The 15762-nt window shown below is 48.4% G+C and overlaps 1 protein-coding gene across 1 annotated transcript; it reads left to right on the forward strand.

The window, feature by feature from the left end:
* Nucleotides 1-653: 653 nt before the first annotated feature.
* avpr2l (arginine vasopressin receptor 2, like) lies at nucleotides 654-15370 on the forward strand. The gene is made up of 2 exons (XM_041872425.2): nucleotides 654-1509; nucleotides 15201-15370. The coding sequence occupies exons 1-2, from the start codon at nucleotides 654-656 to the stop codon at nucleotides 15278-15280; spliced, it is 936 nt and encodes a 311-aa protein (XP_041728359.2). The 3' UTR covers nucleotides 15281-15370.
* Nucleotides 15371-15762: the final 392 nt, after the last annotated feature.

Genomic DNA, 15762 nt, shown 5'->3' on the forward strand with positions numbered 1-15762 from the left:
CAGCACTCAGCAGGCTCAGCATGCTGCCAGACACAAATCTCAGCTTCAATACATCCTTTCAGATATGTGCCTTCCTGCTGATAAGTACAAAATACTTTTTCTTCATGATCGTCACAAAGGCACTAAGTGAAACAGGACTCAGAGAAGTGCTCTCACAAGGAAGGAGGTGTTCATATTGAACCTGTAGCCTAGATGTTCATTTCACTCTAGGTTTGCGCACTGCGCACCTATAATAGCGCATTCTGATTTCATCCGTGCATCCAGAGCCATATATAAACAGGCCTACAGCTCTGGTGCACCTGTCATTGCTGCCCATCTTTTCTCAGACGCTGACAAAATGTCACAGTCAGACGATGCTTGCAGGGCTACCCAACCACATACTGCAGCTCCGGCCAAACTGACGTTTCTTAACCGTATGTAGCGATCGATGGAGCAGCGAATTAAATTCAGGGTGAGTCGTAAGGGTGCGCCGTCAGGCAAATACGACGCTGCTGCAAGCAAAAGCACTTGTTGCTACTGCACAGAGCTACTGCACAGAGCTACTAGGAGAGAGATAGTGGCCGAATTGCCAACAGGAGAGTATTGGACCGAATTTTCAGAACATACTTAACAATGAAAAAACAAATAGTAACCAAGGAATAGTGCAAGGAACAATGACTTTACAACTCAATTATAGTGGCAATAGCAGTTCAGAGCGGGAGGTCGCGGGAGGAACCGATAAAACAGGTGGACACGACAATGCGCTTCTAAAAGCTGGAGTTTTGGGATTGATATTTGTCTTAGCCACATGTGGGAATTTGTGCCTTCTACATGCACTTTGGAGGAAGCGCAAGATGAATACAAGGACCCAACTATTCCTTCTGCACCTGTGCTTTGCGGACCTGGTGGTCGCTTTCTTCCAAGTCCTACCGCAGCTCTGCATGGAGATTACGCACCGGTTCCGGGGCTCAGATTTCGTCTGTAGGTCGGTGAAATATCTTCAGGTGGTTGGGATGTTCGCCTCCACATACATGATAGTGGCCATGACCATTGACCGGTACCATGCAGTCTGCAAACCCATGGTGTCGTTCTTGAAGGGTTCCTTTAAGAGGTACGTCGCCATTGGCTCAGCGTGGCTGATCTCTCTGGCTTTCAGCACCCCGCAACTCTTCATCTTCTCTCTTCAAGAACTAGAGGACAACCTGTATGATTGTTGGGCGACATTTATCGAACCTTGGGGTTCTAAGATATACATCAGCTGGATTTCTTTATCAGTGTTTGTTCTCCCGGTTATCATCTTGCTGTACTGCCAGATTAAAATATGCACGGGGATATACTTTAACATGAAGAGAAAGGCGCTCCAGGCTTCCACGAGCGACGGGCGCACCGGCACCAAAGGGGTCTCGAGCGCGATGTTGAAGACGGTCAAAATGACATTCGTCATCATTATGGTCTACTCAATATGCTGGAGCCCCTTCTTTGTGGTCCAGTTGTGGTCTGCATGGAGTCCCAGTACTGCGCCCACAAATGGTAAGTCAGATTTGTTGTCTGTTCTTTTGTTTTTTAAATTGATTATTTGTGTACCTGTTTGACATTTTACTACATTGTTAGGAGCTAGTAACATAAGCATTTCGCTGCACCTGCTATAACATCTGCTAAACTGTGTACGCGACCAATAAACTTTGGGATCAGAAATCAATGTTTCATTCTAAGTAAGTTTGAATCTATTAAGCACAGAGTGGCTTACTGTCAACTATGGCATAAATCATTAATAGCCTTGTGCCACCACAGGTATCTAGACGCCATAGGCATCTAGTTTAATCATACCGATTGGCCTCCAGTTCCATTGATTTGCATGACCTTTCCCATTCTTTCTGTGAATACCTGCAGTGCTATTTTTCTCATGCCATATCCTCTCTCTCTCTCTCTCTCTCTCTCTCTCTCTCTCTCTCTCTCTCTCTCTCTCTCTCTCTCTCTCTCTCTCTCTCTCTCTCTCTCTCTCTCTCTCTCTCTCTCTCTCTCTCTCTCTCTCTCTCTCTCTCTGTCTCCCTCTCTCTCTCTCTCTCTCTCTCTCTCTCTCTCTCTCTCTCTCTCTCTCTCTCTCTCTCTCTCTCTCTCTCTCTCTCTCTCTCTGTCTCCCTCTCTCTCTCTCTCTCTCTCTCTCTCTCTCTCTCTCTCTCTCTCTCTCTCTCTCTCTCTCTCTCTCTCTCTCTCTCTCTCTCTCTCTCTCTCTCTCTCTCTCTCTCTCTCTCTCTCTCTCTCTCTCTCTCTCTCTCTCTCTCTCTCTGTCTCTCTCTCTCTCTCTCTCTCTCTCTCTCTCTCTCTCCTCTCTCTCTCTCTCTCTCTCTCTCTCTCTCTCTCTCTCTCTCTGTCTCTCTCTCTCTCTCTCTCTCTCTGTCTCTCTCTCTCTCTCTCTCTCTCTCTGTCTCTCTCTCTCTCTCTCTCTCTCTCTCTGTCTCTCTCTCTCTCTCTCTCTCTCTCTGTCTCTCTCTCTCTCTCTCTGTCTCTCTCTCTCTCTCTCTCTCTCTCTCTCTCTGTCTCTCTCTCTCTGTCTCTCTCTCTCTCTCTCTCTCTCTCTCTCTCTCTCTCTCTCTCTCTCTCTCTCTCTCTCTCTCTCTCTCTCTCTCTGTCTCTCTCTCTCTCTCTCTCTGTCTCTCTCTCTCTCTCTCTCTCTCTCTCTCTCTCTCTCTCTCTCTCTCTCTCTCTCTCTCTCTCTCTCTCTCAGTGCATGCTGGGAGTTTTTTGGAGTTTGAGTGTTTGGTGTGGAGGGCTTGTCCTAACTAATTTGTTTGTTTTCCTTCCTTGTTTTCTCTCTTCTATGGTGGAGGGTTAATGCACTGTTTGTTTTAGTGGTACCCACTGTTTTTTATTTTCAAAGTTAGAGAGGAAGAGGACAGAGGTTTAGTTTCTTGGGGTTTTGAACGGTGAGGTGTGAGCGATGGCTTCGCAGCCTAGCGCGGAGGAAACGCTGTCGTTACGGCATGGATTCAGGTGTGTTCCTGAGAATGGAATTAAGGTGGAGGAGGTTCTGCTCGCGGTCGGCGAACAGGTAGGAGCCGAATTTATACATTCCGCGTCCAGAATGAACAAAGCTGTGGTTGTGTTCATGAAAAGGGTACATTTGGTGAGTAGGCTCATTTCAAGCGGAATATTTGTAAGGGATGTGTTGGTGCCAATTTCTCCTCTTTCTACCCCTTCGACCAGGGTGGTAGTTGCAAATTTGCCTCCGTTTATTACGGATGATCAAATCAGGAAGGAGTTGAGTCGTTTTGGTAAGTTTGCTAGCGGTTTTCGTGTACTGTCGGCAGGTTTTCAGGCAGATGCCGTCAAGCACGTTGTTTCATTCCGGAGGCAAGTGTTCATGTTTCTGAACAACAATGAGCAACAGTTAAATGTGAACTTTAAAGTGAGGCATGGGGAGGGGCTCACGCAGGTTTTGCCAGCACAGATAGCCTACGGTGTTTTGAATGTGGGGATTTGGGGCATAAGAGCTTTGCGTGCCCACATAAAGGCCGTGAGACAAGGTGAGGGTTCAAGCGCCAGTGGGGGAAATAGAGGTCAACGTGCAGGAGGCAATGAGACACAGGCAGCAGAGGCTGGGTCTAGTCATGCGACAGATGGTGGTGTAGTTAAGGCTGGGTCTAGTCATGCTATAGGTGGTGGTGTAGATGGGGCTGGGTCTAGTCAGGCTATAGATGGTGGTGTAGATGGGGCTGGGCCTAGTCATGCTATAGATGGTGGTGTAGATGGGGCTGGGTCTAGTCGTGTGATGGATGGTGGTGTAGCTGAGGCTGGGTCTAGTCATGTTATGGAGTGTGGTGTAGATGAGGCTGCGCCTAGTCATGCTATAGATGGTGTAGATGAGGCTGGGTCTAGTCATGCTATAGATGGTGGTGTAGATGAGGCTGGGTCTAGTCAGGTTATGTTAGTGGATGAGGGAGAGTGTAGTGGGGAAGGGGAAGCGACTAGGAGGGGGTGGAGGAGGGTGTCAAGCGGAAGAGGAAAAAGGGGGAGAAGAAAGGAGGTGGGAAGGCAGAGGCTAGTGTGATGAAAGACACCAAGGAACCTTTGCCTGGTGCGGGGGGGGAGGCCCCGACTAGAGAGGAAGGGCAGGTGGTCAGGTTGCCTGGTGCGGGGGGGGAGGCCCCGACTAGAGAGGAAGGGCAGGTGGTCAGGTTGCCTGGTGCGGGGGGGGAGGCCCCGACTAGAGAGGAAGGACAGGTGGTCAGGATGGGAGATGGAGATGAGGAGGAGGAAGGTGAGTCTGAGGAAGTAGACGATGAGGAGGATTTCTTTTCAGACTCCTCCGCAATGGGTCCAGAGCTGACAGCCAGTCAGTCAGAGGAGTCAAAGTACACAGTGAGGGAACTGTCAAGGTTCCTGAAGGAGACTAAGGGGAAAAAGGTTAATCTTGAGGCTTTCTTTTGCGATCCGGGAAAGTTTGTAAGATCAGTGCAACATGCAATGAAAAATGAGGGGCATGGTGTCCTCTCACCCAGGAAACGGTTTAGGTTAAGGAAGTGGGTCACAACTGTGCGTAAAGGTCTACCTTCAGACACTGTCTAGATGAAAGTTTTCTTTCTGGCACTGGAGCTTTTTTGAGCTTTGCTATTGGTCTCTTTCTTTGCTGGCTTTTCTCCCACTTCTTATGGAGACTCTTTGGGTAGGCTCGCTTAATATTAATGGCGCCAGAGATGCGGGAAAGAGGAGTGTGTTGGGTGAATATGTAAAACAAAAAAAGTACAAGTGTTGTTTCTGCAGGAGACGCATAGCGATGTGGTGAATGAGGTTGATTGGGGGCTCTGGTGGAAAGGGGCAAGTGTGCTGAGCCATGGAACAAATGTTAGTGCAGGGGTGGCAGTCCTTTTTGTACCGGGTCTGTCTGTAAAAATTTGCTCCTCAAAAGAGGTGTGTACAGGTAGACTGCTTGTAGTAAAGGCAGAAATTAACAACAGGGGTTTTGTCTTTATAAATGTGTATGCGCCCAACACAGGGAGAGAGAGGGGGCTTCTATTTGGGTGTCTTAGAAAGGAACTCTCACAGGTAGCGCCTGAGGAGACGCTGGTGGTCGGCGGGGACTGGAACTGCACGATGGATTTTACGAAAGACAGAAATGGGGGAGGAGCCTCATTCAGGCTCAGTGGGGGTGTTAAGGGACATTTTTAATCAATTTGACCTAGTTGATGTTTGGAGAACTAGACATCCCAACACAAGACAGTATACATGGGTGAAGGTCTTTGGGGCTAGGGTGAGTGCAGCCCGACTTGATCGATTGTATATGTCCAGGAATCAGAGCAATAGGTTGTTGGGCGCTACCATTCTCCCGGTGGGGTTTTTCGGATCATCACATAACCATGGCTCGGCTGTCTATTTCACCAGGGCCTCGGCAGGCATCCTATTGGAAGTTTAATGTAAAGCTCTTACAAGATGCCACTTTTTGCTCAGGTTTCCAGACTTTTTGGGAAAGGTGGGGGCAGCGAAGAGAGGAGTATGAGTCTCTGAGTCAATGGTGGGATGTGGGAAAAGTCCAAATTCGGCTTTTCTGCCAACAGTATACAGCTCTGTCATCCTCAGAGGCTAGGAGAGTATTGGGGGAACTCGAACGTAGTATTAGTGAGATGGAGGTAGAGCTGGTGGGGCAAGGCAATGTAGGCCTCCAGGTTAATCTAGCTGAACTACGTAGGGACCTGGGCAGTTTTTTCCAGGTTAAAGCAAAGGGAGCACTTGTAAGAGCTAGGTTCTCCATGCTCAAGGAGATGGATGCTCCCAGCTCCTTCTTCTTTGGTTTGGAAAGACAGAGCGGTGAAGCCAAGGGTATGCATTGTCTACGGCTTTCGGATGGGCGGGTGACCTCTGTGGTGGGGGAGATGCGGGAGCGGACTGTGGAGTTTTATACTGAATTGTATAAGGCAGAACTGTGTGATCCTATGTGTGCTCAGGTTTTGTTTGCCGAACTCCCTAAGCTCTCTCTGGTACAAAGGGATGAAATGGACATTCCCCTGTTGTCCCATGAACTGGCAGAGGCCGTAACCCAGATGTCCCCGGCCGTGCACCGGGGGTCGATGGACTCCCAGTGGAGTTTTATAAAAAATTCTGGGGAATAATTGGACTGGACTTCTTTCGCGTGTTGCGTGAATGCGTCGGGGGTAGGAGAGTTGCCGATGAGCTGCCGTCGGGCGGCTCTGACTCTCCTGCCCAAAAAAGGGGGACTTGTGTGAACTTAAGAACTGGAGGCCTGTGGCATTGCTCTGTGCGGACTACAAGATATTTGCCAAGGTCCTCGCTAACAGACTAAAGTCCCATCTGGACTCTATAGTACATAAGGACCAGACATATTGCATACCAGGACGCTTAATCACGGACAACTTGTTCTTAATCAGGGACATGTTGGACTTGTCGAGAAGTTCTAATGTGAACTTTGGTCTGGTCTCTTTAGATCAAGAGAAGGCCTTTGATAGAGTGGACCATGAGTATCTGTTTAATGTGATGTCTGTGTTTGGGTTTGGGGAAAGGTTTTTGGCCTATGTGAAGATGTTGTATGCTGGGGCATCATGTATGGTTAAGGTGGGAGGGGGCTCAGTAGGCCAGTCTGGGTTAGGCGGGGCATTAGACAAGGATGCCCTCTATCAGGGCAGTTATATACACTAGCCATTGAACCTTTTTGGGCCTGCTACGCAGGAGACTGAAGGGAGTGTGCTGGACAGGCATAGCAGTGTCAGCGTATGCAGATGACGTTTCTGTGATGGTCAGGGATGGTCAGGATATGCAGGCACTGGAGAATAGTCTGAAGGTGTACGAGGGAGCTTCGTCAGCCAAGGTAAACTGGGGAAAGAGCAAAGCTCTGTTATGTGGGGCATGGGGGGATAGGGTCCCTCCTCTGCTTCCAGGGGGTTGCAGTGGGGTTGTGAAGGGCTTAAAATATTGGGGGTGTACCTGGGCTCGGAGACGTGGGTCAGGAAGAACTGGGAGGGGCTGTCACAGGCAGTGGTGTCAAGACTGGCCAGGTGGAGGTGGCTCCTGTCCCAAGTGTCATATAGAGGGAGGGTGCTGATAATCAACAACCTGGTGGCATCTTCCCTGTGGCATAAACTGGCTGTCCTCAACCCCCCTGCTGGGCTGCTCGCAGACCTGCAACGCAAGCTGGTGGACTTCTTCTGGTCGGGCCATCACTGGCTGAGGGCGGCAGTGTTGTATATGTCCGTAAATGAAGGAGGACAGGGCCTGGTGGAACTGGAGAGCAGGGTGGCTGCATTCCGACTAAAGGCGGCACAGAGACTGCTGTACCATACTGATGTCGGATGGAGGGAGCCAGCATGCGCGCTGCTGAGGAGAGCTGGCGGATTAGGGTTGGACCGGCAGCTATTCCTCATGAGGCTGGAGGGGCTGAGCACAGCAGGACTCTCTGATTTTTACTCTGCGGTGCTGAGGGCCTGGCAGCTACTAAGGCCCACACGAAAAGGGGGCGTGGAGCCTGGGCTGTGGGTGTGGGAGGAGCCTATCTTCCACAACCCAGTCATCCTTTTGAGATCGGGTTCAGTCAGCCACCCTGAAGAGGCGACTGATGGCAGCGGGATTACTAAGGCTGGGTGACCTGCGACTGCTGGGAGAGGATGGATGGAAAACCCCAGAAGTCCTAGCAAAACAAACAGGACTAACGTCTCTTAGGCTGCTGGAGAGATTCCTGGGGGAAGTCCAGGAGGCACTGTCCGAGCCGGTAAGGGGGTGTTTGAGCAGCCAAAGGGGGAGGGGCCACCAATGTTTCCGCCACTGTACGTGACGGCAGAGACTGGGGACTGGCAAGGGGGTCTGGAGGACTTGTTAGATTTTAACACTCCGAGCCTGGGCGAGTTTGAGGGGTGGGAGGTAAAGCCCTCTACAACCTCTGCATTAAGGTAAGGAACATTAGGAGCCTAACAGGAGTGAAGGCACATCAGTGGCAGGGGGCATGTGGAGCGGAGAGTATGATTGGTTTTAGATGGAGGGGGCTCTACAAACTCCCAGTACCAAAGAGGTCAGGGGACCTCCAGTGGAGGGTTTTACATGGAGCCCTGGCCACTAACAGCTGGTTAGCACGGGTTGAACCGGGAGTCAGACAGGGGTGTCCTTTCTGTGTCATGAGTGAAACTGTGATTCATGTGTTTTCTGTGTGCGCCAGGTTAATGCCTTTAATGTCTCAGTTGGAATGTCTGTGTGAGAGGTTGGGGGTGGTTTTTACTGTCGGGATGTTTATAATGGGGTACAGGTATTCAAATAAGGAAAAGGAAAAATGTGTGTTGTTGAATTTTCTGTTTGCTCAGTCAAAGTTAGCTATTTGGCTAACAAGGAGGAACAGGGTCAAAGGTGGGGGATAACAGACCCTTTACTATTATTTAATGGGATGGTCTCTGCGCGCCTTAGGGTGGAATTTGAGTTTTATAAAATGATAAAAAAGTGTGGAGATGTTTCAAGAAATATGGTGTGTTGGGGGGCTGTCTGTATAGCTGAGGAAGATTGTCTGGATATACGGTTGTAGAGTTGGTGAGGTTTGGGTTATTGTGATGTGTGGTGTTGTTTTTGTAACATGGGGTAGAGGAAAAGGTGAGTATGCAGTACAGGGGATATTGGTAATCTGTGTACTTTATTTTAAGGGGGGTGGGGTGGGGTTTTAATTAGATGAGGATGTACCATTAAAAGAAAGACAAAAAGTCAAAAAGTCTCTCTCTCTCTCTCTGTCTCTCTCTCTCTCTCTCTCTCTCTCTCCCTCTCTCTCTCTCTCTCTCTCTCTCTCTCTCTCTCTCTCTCTCTCTCTCTCTCTCTCTCTCTCTCTCTCTCTCTCTCTCTCTCTCTCTCTCTCTCTCTCTCTCTCTCTCTCTCTCTCTCTCTCTGTCTCTCTCTCTCTCTCTCTCTCTCTCTCTCTCTCTCTCTCTCTCTCTCTCTCTCTCTCTCTCTCTCTCTCTCTCTCTCTCTCTCTCTCTGTCTCTCTCTCTCTCTCTGTCTCTCTCTCTCTCTCTCTCTCTCTCTCTGTCTCTCTCTCTCTCTCTCTCTCTCTCTGTCTCTCTCTCTCTCTGTCTCTCTCTCTCTCTCTCTGTCTCTCTCTCTCTCTCTGTCTCTCTCTCTCTCTCTCTCTCTCTCTCTCTCTCTCTCTCTCTCTCTCTCTCTCTCTCTCTCTCTCTCTCTCTCTCTCTCTCTGTCTCTCTCTCTCTCTCTCTCTCTCTCTCTCTCTCTCTCTCTCTCTCTCTCTCTCTCTCTCTCTCTCTCTCTCTCTCTCTCTCTCTCTCTCTCTCTCTCTCTCTCTCTCTCTCTCTCTCTCTCTCTCTCTCTCTCTGTCTCTCTGTCTCTCTCTCTCTCTCTCTCTCTCTGCATGCTGGGAGTGTTTGGTGCGTGCTGGGAATTGTTTGAGTGAGTGCTAAGTGCGAGTGTTGTGTAGAGTTAGATATCCTGGGTTTTCCTTTTCTTGGTGATATCCTTTTTTCTTCTATGCATGATTAAGATTATTATTTCTATTTTTTGTTGTGGTAGAATTAAGTATATTGTTTTTCGTGTCGAAATTACCCTGATTTTGGTGGGGATGGCGGCCCGAATCGGGACGCCGTCCCTGTCACTTCGACACGGCTTTAGGTGTGTTACTGAAGCTACTGTCACGGTGGAAGAGGTTCTGGTCGCCGTAGGAGAGAAGGTAGGATATGAGAATGTTGCTTATGCGTCACGGATGAATAAAGCGGTGGTGGTATTTCTTAAAGAAGAGCGCCTTGTTGATCGTATGGTTGAGCATGGCATACTTCTTAAAGGAATGTTTATTCAAGTTACGCCGCTTTTTTCTCCGTCAACAAGGGTAACGATTTCAAATGTACCGCCGTTCATTCCAAATGAGCTATTGGAGCGCGAGTTATTGCGCTTTGGGAAGTTTGCAAGTTCAATTAAGGTTGTCCCATTGGGTTGCAAACACCCGGCGTTGAAACAGGTAATGTCGTTTCGGCGACAGGTGTTTATGTTTTTGGACTCACCGGAGCAGACTTTGGAGTTATCGTTTAAAGTCAAGTATGACAATAGACTGTATATGGCTTATGCTAGTACGGGTAGTCAACGGTGTTTTGAGTGTGGGGATGTTGGTCATAAGCGACATGCTTGCCCGAAAAGGGAGAAGGCAGAGGGAGGGGCGCAGGTGGTCCTCGTAACGCCTGGGCCCACTGATGTAGGAAGAGGTGGGCTGACAGTGGTAGAACAGCCACACGCATCTGTTGCTGAGGAACAAGTTGTCCGTGTTGAGGGCACAGAGGTGCAACTTGTACCAGAGGGAAATGTTATGCAGCAGAAAAAAATGGTTGTAGAAGGTAAGGATGGATCTGAAGGGCCATTTCCTCAGACTGGTGAGGAGGTGCCCAGTACGAGTGCTGTGGTACAGGAGGGGGTACATGTGGAGCTAATCTCCCAGGTAGTGGAGGAGATGCCCACTAAAAGTAATGGGTTACAGGAGAGGGTTCATGTGGAGCTCATCTCCCAGGTAGTGGAGGAGATGCCCACTATGAGTGCTGGGGTACAGGGGGGGCTAGTCTCCCAGGTAGTGGAGGAGATGCCCACTATGAGTGCTGGGTTACAGGGGGGGCTAGTCTCCCAGGTAGTGGAGGAGATGCCCACTAAGAGTAATGGGGTTCAGGTGGGGCTAGTCTCCCAGGTAGTGGAGGAGATGCCCACTACGAGTAATGGGGTTCAGGTGGGGCTAGTCTCCCAGGTAGTGGAGGAGATGCCTGGTACGAGTGATGGGGTGCAAGTGGGGAGTGTTGAAAGGGATGTGGTAGAGGGGAGTCAGTGGTCTGTGGCCTCAGTTGAGGAGGATCAGGAGAAGGATATGGATATGGATATCTCTCTTGATACGGTATCAGCTGGTGAGGACTCAATTTACGATCTAGAGGAGGTAAAAGGGTTTCTGGATCAGACTTTTGGGAAATCTGTCAAATTGGCAGATTATTTTGATGTTGATAAGTTTGTGAGGTCAGCTGTGATGTTACAGAAGACGGTGGGGTTAGACCAGTTGAGTGAGAAGAAGCGGTTTCGCTTGAGGAAATTTGTTACTGCTGTTGCAGCAGCAAAGGGTGGTGGGAAACGTGGTCAGGTTAAGAGAAAATTTAAATAATGATGATGATTATGCCTCATAGGGTGTTCTATTCTCTTTGTCTGGTTTCTCTGTGGTATCTTCTGCTTTTCCTTTGTCTTTTCTATATGGAGGTACTAAGGGTAGGTTCTCTCAACATTAATGGAGGAAGGGACAGGAATAAGAGGGCTTGGGTATTAGAAGTAATAAAACAGAAAAGGCTTAATGTAGTTTTCCTACAGGAGACACATAGTGACGAGGAAAATGCGGCTGACTGGGGTATGTGGTGGGAGGGGCAGCATATACTCAGTCATGGTACTAATTTCAGTGCTGGGGTGGCAATCTTGTTTTCTTCAGGCTTAGGGGTGACTGTGGTATCTACAACAGAGATTGTCAAGGGTCGGGTTTTATTGGTCAAGGTGAATGTTATGGGGTTTTTGTTTGTTTTTTTGAATGTTTATGCTCCTAATGAGGGTACAGAGCGTATTGTTGTTTTTGATAAAATAAAGGAAACCTTAAGACAGTGTGACCAAGAGGGGTGTATGGTTTTAGGGGGACTGGAACTGTACAGTGGATTTTACTGTTGATCGCACCGCTGAAGAACCTCACCTGCGGTCAGCAATTTATCTGTCTGGTCTATTAACTGAGTTTGAGCTTTCTGATGTGTGGAGAGTAAGGAATGCAAAAGTTAGGCAGTACACATGGCTAAAAGTTAATGAAGGTCATGTCAGTGCAGCAAGGTTAGACAGGTTGTATGTATCTGAGCAATACTGTAGTAGGGTTGGAAGGTGTGACATTACTCCTGTGGGTTTCTCTGATCACCATATTGTCACTGTTGATATTCACTTGTCCTGTCCACGAAGGTCATCATCTTATTGGTATTTTAATGTTAAATTGTTACATGATGTCATGTTTTGTGAAAGGTTTTTGTTGTTTTGGGAAAAATGGAGGGTTACAAAAGGGAATTTTGAGTCCTTGAGACAATGGTGGGAGGTTGGGAAGGCCCAAATACGATTATTTTGTCAACAGTATACTGCTCTGTCTCGAATTGAAGTTAAAGAGACTATCAGGGCCCTTGAGCAGAACATTAAATCTATTGAATTGAAGTTGCTCACTCAGAATGACCCCGGACTAGTCATGAGCTTACAGGACAAGAAACATGAATTGAGGTCGTTTCTGCATGAAAGAGTGAAGGGTGCCTTGATTAGGTCTCGTTTCGCTTCCCTCAAGGATATGGATGCTCCTAGTGCTTTTTTTTTTAACCTAGGACAGTCGACATTGCAACGTAAACAGATGGTCTGCCTTCGTCTCCCTGATGGGAAGGTGACCACGGACGACAGTGAAATGCGTCAACATGCCGTGGATTTCTATTCTGCCCTCTATAAGGCGGAGGATTGTGACTCTCTGTGTACTGAACAGTTGTTACACGGTCTTCCTCAATTGGGACCTGAGCAAAGAGTCGCATTGGACTCTGACATTACACTGCAAGAGCTGTCCACAGCAGTTATGCAGCTCTCAACAGGCCGAGCCCCTGGCATTGATGGTTTACCATCTGAGTTTTACAAGCACTTTTGGGGGTCTATTGGGGAGGATTTTTATGAAGTGGTGTGTGAATCTTTTCATGAGGGCTCTCTTCCTGTATCTTGTCAACGTGCGGTACTTTCACTGTTGCCAAAAAAGGGGGATTTGGCTCTCATAAAAAATTGGAGACCTGTTGCTTTGCTGTGTGCAGAATATAAAATTGTTTCTAAATGTCTCTCAAACAGGTTGAAAGAGTATCTGGGATTGTTGGTCCACAAGGACCAGTCCTACTGTGTACCTGATCGCTCTATTGTTGACAACTTGTTTCTAATAAGAGATGTTTTGGACATTTGTAAACTGTCTGATGTAAATGTGGGTTTACTTTCTTTGGATCAGGAGAAGGCTTTTGATCGTGTGGACCACCAGTACTTGTTTAAAACAATGAAAGCCTTTGGGGTTGGGGATGTTTTTTTGTCTTGGATGAAGTTACTGTATGCTGGGGCCTCGTGTATGGTGAAGGTGGGGGGTGGTTTGAGTTGTCCCATCCCTGTCCAAAGGGGCATCAGGCAGGGATGCCCAATTTCAGGGCAGTTATACAGTCTGGCGATTGAACCAATGCTTTGCTTTTTAAGAGCGAAGCTTACTGGTTTCTCTGTGCCAGGTGTAATGAAGGGTCCCACGATAGCACTGTCTGCGTATGCAGATGACGTGACAGTTTTTATTACAGGGGATGAGGATGTTAAGGTTCTCTCAGACGCCTTAAAGGTGTATGAGGGGGCCTCCTCAGCTAGAGTCAATTGGGGAAAGAGTGAAGCGCTGTGGGCAGGCCAGCTTCAGATGGGGTCCGCTCCACGGTTACCAGGGGGGCTTCAGTGGGGCAGAGATGGGATGAAGACTTTGGGGGGTTTTTCTAGGCTCCGATGTCTTTCAGAAAAAGAACTGGGAGGGTGTAGTGGAGAAAGTGTGTGCCAGACTGTCAAGATGGAAATGGGTGCTGCCCCAGCTGTCTTATAGGGGAAGGGTACTGGTAGCTAATAACCTAGCTGCCTCTACCCTGTGGCACAGACTAATGATTTTACAGCCACCAAAGGGTCTGATACAAGAGCTTCAGAGGACCCTTGTCAACTTCTTCTGGTCTGGACAACATTGGATTAAAGCTTCAGCCCTGTACCTGCCACTGCACGAGGGTGGGCAAGGCCTGGTGGACATTTCTTCCAGGATCATGGCTTTCCGGCTTCAAGCAGCCCAGAGACTGTTGTACAGTGACGGTTCTAGCTGGGTTGACACAGCCTACGCATTGATGAGGAGAGCGGGCTGTTTGGGCTTAGACAAGCATCTTTTCCTCTTAAAGCTGGAGGGGGGTGAGTTGCCTGGCCTGACTCCATTTTATGAGTCTGTTATGCAGGCTTGGAGAGTTCTGGTCAAGTCCCGTAAGGCCTGCACGCCACCAGGGATGTGGCTTTTTGAAGAGCCTCTTTTTCACAACACTGCCATCCAGTCCCGTGTTCTGGGTTCAGCTAGCCTACGTTCATGCCTGTTAGGCGTGGGGTGTACTAAGCTGGGTCATCTGATGTGGAACAGGAATAGGTCGTTGGAGGAGCTGGGAGAAAGAGCGGGGATCCGATCGTCTCGCCTACTGAGGAAGGTCGTCGCTGAGGTCTGTGATTCCTTGCCAGTACTTCATCTGCAGTATGTGACTGACACTTCCAACTCTGATCGGTGGAAGGAGGGTCTGGATTATGTGTTCCCTGCACTGATTGTTAGTGCTGCGGCGGGGGCATTCGAGGAGGACGTGGGGATGCTGCTTTCCTTCGATACCCCGGAGCTGGGGGGAGTTCAAGGAGGTGGGAAAGAAGGCCATGTACAGAACATGTGTAAAGGTGTCCCATGCCTCTTCCCTGGAAGGGGTAAAATCGACGAGGTGGGCGGGTGTGCTTGGTCCAGGTGCCTCCCCAAAAGGCCGCTGGCGAACACTATACAAACTGCCTATTGATAAGAGGACAGCTGACCTCCAATGGAGGATAATACATGGAGCCATAGCCACCAACATGTATCTGGTACACCTGGATCCTACTGTTGGGGAGGAGTGTCCATTCTGTGCTGAACCTGAAACTCTGGCACATCTGTTTTTACAGTGTCCCAGGTTGGTCGGGATGATTGACCTGATCACTAACTGGTTCTCAGCGCTGGGAGAGGTTTTCTCTTCCCAACTGTACATATTGGGGCCAAAGTACAGGTTTAGTCAGAAAGCTGTAGTTTTGTTGCTTAATTTTGTGTTAGGGGCAGCAAAATTAGCCATATGGAAGACCCGAAAGAACAGTATTCGGGGACAGGGGTCTGTGGATGTGGTGGGAATGCTGGAGGGAATGGTGGCAGCAAGATTGAGAATTGAGTTTGCCTATTACAAACTGGTCAACAATATTGATCTGTTCATGAGTATATGGGGCATTCAGACGCTGTTGTGTTCAGTTACTGTGGAGGAGGAATTGGAGTTGTGTTTTTAAATTGATGTGTAAATACGGTTTTGTATGAGTATTTGTGTGGTGGGCTCCCAGACCCAATAAAGATTATTTAAAACTCAAACTCTCTCTCTCTCTCTCTCTCTCTCTCTCTCTCTCTCTCGCTCGCTCAGGTCCAGTATTTGTCATCATCATGCTGCTTGCCAGTCTGAACAGCTGTACCAACCCCTGGATCTATCTTTACTACAGCTAGGAGACAATATGATGGACTAGCTCTGGTCCAGGGCGTTACTTTCCATTTCACAGAAGGCTCAGCATCAGCAAGCCACACATAACACCATGGACCAGAGCTATTGATGGACCATATAGGAAACTCCCCCTACTCCACTTCTTCACCTTGTACTGTATAGAGCATTTCTTTGATGTCAATGAAGACCAATGGTTTAGACACATGTAAATATATGTAAATATCCTCTTTGATTCAACATTAATATTGGTATGTCAAGCCGACCATTTTAGCTCTCAGCAGTAAGCAAATGTAATGTATATTCTTTCGAGCTAATATTATATAAGAGGTGCAGGAACTCAAGCAGTAGAACATTTGAGGTGCCTGTACTCAGTTCCGGTGAGCTCCTGCCCAAATAAATCACTGATTATCTGGGATGACTGGCCACCAGAAAAACAATTGTGAGGAAGGATATGGGCATCATTGAACAACAAATGTTTGCTTTGCGA

This window comes from Coregonus clupeaformis, unplaced genomic scaffold (assembly GCF_020615455.1).
Source record: "Coregonus clupeaformis isolate EN_2021a unplaced genomic scaffold, ASM2061545v1 scaf0539, whole genome shotgun sequence".
In the NCBI taxonomy this organism is placed as follows: Eukaryota; Metazoa; Chordata; class Actinopteri; order Salmoniformes; family Salmonidae; genus Coregonus; species Coregonus clupeaformis.

What these genes read in the sequence shown, in the direction of transcription:
- avpr2l (XM_041872425.2), top strand. Translation starts at nt 654, where the DNA reads ATGACTTTACAACTCAATTATAGTGGCAATAGCAGTTCAGAGCGGGAG. An exon ending in CAGTACTGCGCCCACAAATG is followed by an intron (nt 1,510 to 15,200) that starts GTAAGTCAGATT and finishes TCGCTCGCTCAG; the next exon opens with GTCCAGTATTTGTCATCATC.